The 6,328-nt window shown below is 56.2% G+C and overlaps 1 protein-coding gene across 1 annotated transcript in view; it reads left to right on the top strand.

The window, feature by feature from the left end:
• Positions 1-265: 265 nt before the first annotated feature.
• IFFO2 (intermediate filament family orphan 2) overlaps positions 266-6,328 on the top strand; it is a 49,539-nt gene continuing 43,476 nt past the window's right edge. Inside the window, 3 exon segments of the mRNA XM_030963814.1 lie at positions 266-416; positions 418-447; positions 449-1,005. Coding sequence (XP_030819674.1) covers positions 399-416; positions 418-447; positions 449-1,005 — 605 coding nt within the window. The 5' untranslated portion in view covers positions 266-398.

The following is a 6,328-nucleotide window of genomic DNA, read 5'->3' as shown; positions in this document are numbered from 1 at the left end:
GCGGCACCTCGGGGCGGGGCCATGCAAATGAGCCGCATTGTTATGGAAATGAGGGGAGTGACTATGGAACAGCAGAGAGATCCGACAATGGGGCGTGGTTATGTAAATGACGTGCTGCGTATGGAGAGACAGGGCGTGGTAATACAAATAGAGGGCGTGGTTTGATGCATGGGCGGGGCCTCGGCCCCGGCGCTGGGTGGAGGCGGGGCCGGTCCCGCCCGCGCTCCCGCCCAGAGCCCTCAGAGCCCCCGGAGCGCGGCGGCGGCCGCAGAGACAGCGACGGCACCGGCACGGCCGCTCCGCACCGCCGGGACCGCCGGCCCGTCCATCACCGCCGGCCCCTCCGCCACCACCGGCCCGTCCATCACCGCCGGACCCTCCGCCACCGCCCCTCCGCCATGAACTCGCTGCTCTTCGGGGGAGATGGCCCGCGCCTTCTCCCCCCGCCGCCGCTGCCGCCGCCGCCTCCTCCTGCCCGCTGGGCCCCGGCGGCGGCGGCCCCGCGGCGGCCGGGGGGGGCCCGCCGGTGACGGCGGCGCTGCGGAACGACCTGGGCTCCAACATCCACCTGCTCAAGGGGCTGAACGTGCGGTTCCGCTGCTTCCTGGCCAAGGTGCACGAGCTGGAGCGGCGGAACCGGCTGCTGGAGAAGCAGCTGGCGGCCCAGCAGAGCGAGCGCGACCGCCGGCTGCGCTACAAGACCTTCTCCCGGGACCAGGCGGTGCAGACGGACGGCGGGACCCCGCCGCTGGTGCCGCCGCCGGGCCCCGGGCACGGGCCGCTGCCGTCGCCGCCGCACTACGGGCGCCTGCCCGGCACCATCTGGAGCTACACCCAGGTGCGGCGCACCGGCGGCGGCGGCCTGGAGACCGTGCAGGGCCCCGGCGTGTCCTGGGTGCACCCGGACGGCGTCGGGGTGCAGATCGACACCATCACCCCCGAGATCCGCGCCCTCTACAACGTGCTGGCCAAAGTCAAGCGGGAGCGCGACGAGTACAAGAGGAAGTGAGTGATGGGGGATGCGGGCGGTCCGCGCTGCACTGCGGGGAAACGGGGCCAGCCCTCCCCGGGAGCGCCCGGGGACAGCGGGCACCGGCTCCCCCTGCCCGGGGCTCGCTGCGGGCCGGGGATGCGCCCCGGGGTCCTGGAGCGTTTTTTTTCCTGGGGGGGGTGGGATTGAACCTCCTTTGATACCCAGAAAACTGTGAGATCCATTCCTGGGGGGATGGAGAGCCTGGATCTTGCAAGGGGCATTGTCAGCTTAATTTAAAAAAAATATATACATATATATATAGATATACGTATATATATATCTGGGTTTTTTTAAGGGAAATAATCCGTTATTAATATTGCATCGCATAGTTACTCCTAAATTTAGCTCGCCTTCATTTTTTTTTTTTTTGGTCTGATTACTCCAGTAGTCGCTGCTGGTGTGTGCCAGCTCCCTGAAATTAGCTCAGTGCTGCAATATTTGGGTTGCAAATACTGCAGGGCAGGGTTTGCACTCCGAGATGTTGCTCGGAATTAGGCAAAACAAAAGCCTTTGTAAGGCCGGCGGGTCTGGAGGTGTCCCCTGGCCTGTGGGTTGGGGTGGAATGGTGACGGATGGCGTTCCCGTGGATCGCTGTTCGGTGTGGCAGAGATGGAGGCCAGAGGGGAAAAAAATGTACTTGGGCTTCTGCAGGAGATTCCTGCATTGTCTGAGGAGCTGCTGTCCTTCGGGGCTGCCGTGCGCTCTCCCGGCTGCAGTTTGGGCGGTTTTAGCCTCAAAACGCATTTCCTGCTCACAGGGCCGGGGTTTTCCCTGCAGAACCCCCCTTATCCGTCCTCATTTCCCGCATTATTTCCCGCATTATTTCCCGGCTCCGTGGCCTGCGGAGCGGGGCCGGGTCCCTCCTGCCCGGCTTTGCAGACTGCAGTGAGCTCCCTGCACACTCGGGTCAGCTTTTGTAACAACCTGGAATCAGCTCACGGACATTTCCTGGGCGGGTTTGGTGCCCAGCGGCTCCCTGGCCGGTGCCTCGGGTGCTGTGTCCCTGCTGTGGCTGGAGAAAGGAGCTGCTCTCCGTTTCCCAGCCCGCAGTCGTGGCTGCCGTGGTGGCTCGGGCTGGTTTTGGTTTCTGTGGCCGGTCCCGAGGAATGGGAGGAGCAGGGAGCACAAAAAGTGATGCTGGACGGGGAAAGGGGATCCCACAGCATGTGGGGTGTGGGTTGTGTCACCAAAACTGGGGGCTGCTTCTCCTTTTTCCGTGGATATTTGATTTATTCCTGCTTCTGGAGGAAGAGGGGACTTGTGGGCCTTGAGGTTCAGCCTTTCTGCTGATACGAAGTTGATTTTTCTGCTTTTACTCACTTGTGTAAAGCACGTTTTCCCCTCAGTCTGTGTTCTTGCACACTCGGGGGTTGCATAAACCAGATGAATTCAGCAGAGCAAAGGGGAACCTCAGATCTTATTCTTGCCCTTGAAAGGTGTTTTCCTTGTGGGGAAAATAGAAGTAATTAACAGGTATCAACACGTTCCATCGCACGTTGGTGGTGTTGTGTCTGCAGTGTGGGTTTGATGCATGCTCGTTTCTCTGGAACTGGAGTTGGTCACTGTTCTGTGACCTTCGGTGCCACATGGACAGCACACCCTTGGTTTTGGGGGTTTGGCTTTTTCCTCTGGGGCTTGAGCTGCCTTGGGCGAGCTCAGGGAGCAGGACTGAGCTGTGAGAATTCCTCCTGGGCTCCATGCCCTGGGCTCTGGGTGCTGCAGGCTTTGTCGGCCGCCCTGCAGGGCTGGGCTGCCCTGGCACCTCTGTGTGTGTGTGCCAGCTCTAAATGCCCTCGTTGGGGTTCCCTCACCCTGCTGGGATCCCTTGGATGCTCTGGGTTTATTTAGGGAGCCCAAAGAGCTCCAGGTGGAACAGAAGGAGCCTTGTGCCTCTCTCCTGCTGGGGCTCTTGGGGTTTATGGAGCGCTGGGCACCAGCACAGGCTCCCAGCCCAGGTGTGTGACCAGGGAAAGAAGGAAGGAAAAGGAAAAGAACTTTTTATTGCTCAGTCTGAGAGCCAGCAGAGCCCACAGCCTTTGTGGAGCCACCAGCCCATAGCCAAACAGCCTTAAGCAGACAGTGATAATTCCATTTATCTCCTGGGGCGAGGGAGCCTTTTCCCCCTTTCCAGGGTGGCCACTTGGTCCAGGAGGTTGTGGCTACCAAATGTTTGTGGCTTGAAGTATTTGGCTGTGAGGAAAAGCCAGGCAGGGGATGGAAGGGCAGTGCTGGGTGTGCAGCTCACCTGGGATGTCTCTGGTGTTGTTGATGTCCCACCTGGGAACTGGGAAAGGCAGGGGTGCAACCCAGAAGGGAAATAACCCCTTTTGTTTCCTTTCTTTTAAAGGAAAAGCAGCCTTGCTGCTGTGAAATAATGGGATGTTCTTGCCATTGAATCATCCAGGATGTTCTTGCCAATGGAATTCTGCCTGTGCAGTTTCTGGGATTAGCAGTGGCTTCATTTGGGGGAAATTTGGTGAATTTCTTTGTTCCCTCCCCTCAAATAATTTTCCTTGGACGTTGTAACACCACAAACTGGAGCTCGGAGAGGGCATTGTCAGTCGAGCACACTGATCATATTTTACCCTGGCTTTTGTTTGTATCTGAAGCAAAATGAGGAACCCAGCAGATATTTCAGTCCACAACTGATTTTGCTTTTTCCTCCAGGTGATGATATTTTTCTCAAATGATGTATAAATTTGCACATTTTCTACTTATTGTGCTGCCTTAATCTCATATTTTTTTTAGTAATGATCAATCATGATTTTACACCAGATTATGACTTCAGTGAGGGAGTCAACAACTGGAGGAGTTTTAGAGGAAAAATGAAGTTAGATTAATTTTCTTTATTTTTTTCCAGCTATGCTTGCATTTAGAAGAGCTTTTGGACATAGATCTGACTCCAAATCAGATAATTTATTGTTTATCTATCAGATCTTTTGTCATTTTTTACCTCTTGTTACCCTTTTAGCAGGAAAAAACAAAATTGCGTTTTTGCAAAATTGCACTTTTGCAGTCGAAGCAGCTCAATAAAAAACACATTCAGGGACAGCTAATTGCAAACGGAGCAGAGTAACATTTTTAAATTTAAAACACTCAGGTGAAGTGATTTTTTTTTTCTAGGCAGAATACTAATAATGGTAATAATAATAATGATAATGATAATAATCAGCCGTGGTGCTTCAGGTGCTCGGGGGTGAGCCCGAGCAGAGCGGCTCCTCCAGGAGCAGGGCTGGGATCCAGGCTCTGTATCCCTGCGTTTGGGGCTGGTCCCCTCAGGTTACTCAGGAGAAAAATCTGCTTTTATCTTTATCTGCTTTTATCTTTATCTGCTTTGGGGGAGCGGCCGGGGCGAGCCCAGCCCTGGCCCGGCTCCTTTGGGGATCTCTGTCCCCATTTTGGGACACTCGGGAGCCTCAACAGCCCCGGGGCACCGCAGGGAGGGCTCTGGGGAGAACAGCGGGATTCTCGCCTCAATTAGTTAATTCTTGTTAATCACTGACCGAGGGGGCTCTGCTGTGACACGTGCGAGGTGTGGCGGTGGTGGCCGGGACTGTCCCCACCCCGGCTCCCTGGGCTGAGCTGTCACCGTCCGAGAGAGCGTGGGGACAGTGACAGTGGCGGTGGTGCTGTGACGGTGACAGTGATGATGGTGCTGTGACGGTGACAGTGCAGGTGTGGCAGTGGTGGTGCTGCTCTGATGGTGGTGGTGACAGCAGCAGTGCAGGTGTGACAGTGCTGCTGTGATGGTGACAGCGGCAGCGCAGGTGTGACAGTGACGGTGCTGCTGTGATGGTGACAGCGGCAGTGCAGGTGTGACAGTGATGGTGCTGCTGTGATGGTGACAGTGGCAGCGCAGGTGTGACAGTGCTGCTGTGATGGTGACAGTGGCAGTGCAGGTGTGACAGTGATGGTGCTGCTGTGTTGGTGACAGTGGCTGTGCAGGTGTGACAGTGACAGTTCTGCTGTGATGGTGACAGTGGCAGTGTAGATGTGACAGTGGCAGTGCAGGTGTGACAGTGACGGTGCTGCTGTGTTGGTGACAGTGGCTGTGCAGGTGTGACAGTGGCAGTCCTGCTGTGATGGTGACAACGGCAGTGCAGGTGTGACAGTGGCAGTCCTGCTGTGTTGGTGACAGTGGCTGTGCAGGTGTGACAGTGATGGTGCTGCTGTGATGGTGACAGTGGCTGTGCAGGTGTGACAGTGATAGTTCTGCTGTGATGGTGACAGTGGCAGTGCAGGTGTGACAGTGACAGTTCTGCTGTGATGGTGACAGTGGCAGTGCAGGTGTGACAGTGGCAGTCCTGCTGTGTTGGTGACAGTGGCTGTGCAGGTGTGACAGTGATGGTGCTGCTGTGATGGTGACAGTGCGTGCAGGTAAGTAATTGTGATGGTAGTGCAGTGCAGGTGTGACAGTGAAGTGCTGTGATGGTGACAGTGCGTGCAGGTGTGACGTACGTTCTGCTGTGATGGTGACAGTGGCAGTGCAGGTGTGACAGTGATGGTGCTGCTGTGATGGTGACAGTGGCTGTGCAGGTGTGACAGTGACAGTTCTGCTGTGATGGTGACAGTGGCAGTGTAGATGTGACAGTGATGGTGCTGCTGTGAGAGTGGCGGTGCATCTGTGACAGTGACAGTGCCCCAGTGACAGTGGCAGTGCAGGTGTGACAATGACAGTGCCCCAGTGGCAGTGACAGTGCAGGTGTGACAGTGCCCCTGTGACAGTGGCACCGCAGGTGTGACAGTGACAGTACTGCTGTGAAAGTGGCAGTGCCCCAGTGACAATGGTGTGACAGTACCTGTATGACGGTGGCATTGCAGGTGTGACAGTGGCAGTGGCAGTACCCCTGTGACGGTGACAGCGGCAGTGCAGGTGTGACAATGACAGTGCCCCAGTGGCAGTGGCAGTGCAGGTGTGACAAGGACAGTGTCCCAGTGGCAGTGCCCCAGTGACAGTGACAATGGCAGTGTCCCAGTGGCAGCGCAGTTGTGACAATGACAGTGCCCCAGTGCCAGTGGCCGTGTCCCAGTGCCAGTGTCCCTGCGTGTGGCCCGCCCAGCTGGCTGCAGCCGTTCCCTCCCTCGGTGGCTGTCCCCGAGCCCAGCCCCAGCACAGATTTGTATATTTATGGTTCCACGATTACTCTTAATTGCTGCAGATATTGAGTCTGCCAGATGTTGGTTGTCTTTTCCAGCACCGGCTTAGCTGGTACTAAGGGTTGAACTGGAAATAATTGTTTTACCTCAGGATGGTATTTCACTGGCAAGATTAATAAAGTCCACTTGGAAAAGAGA

Source organism: Camarhynchus parvulus, chromosome 21, assembly GCF_901933205.1.
Source record: "Camarhynchus parvulus chromosome 21, STF_HiC, whole genome shotgun sequence".
NCBI lineage: Eukaryota > Metazoa > Chordata > Aves > Passeriformes > Thraupidae > Camarhynchus > Camarhynchus parvulus.
The sequence above is the reverse complement of the archived record's forward strand: the minus strand, read 5'-3'. Positions and strand labels throughout refer to the sequence as shown.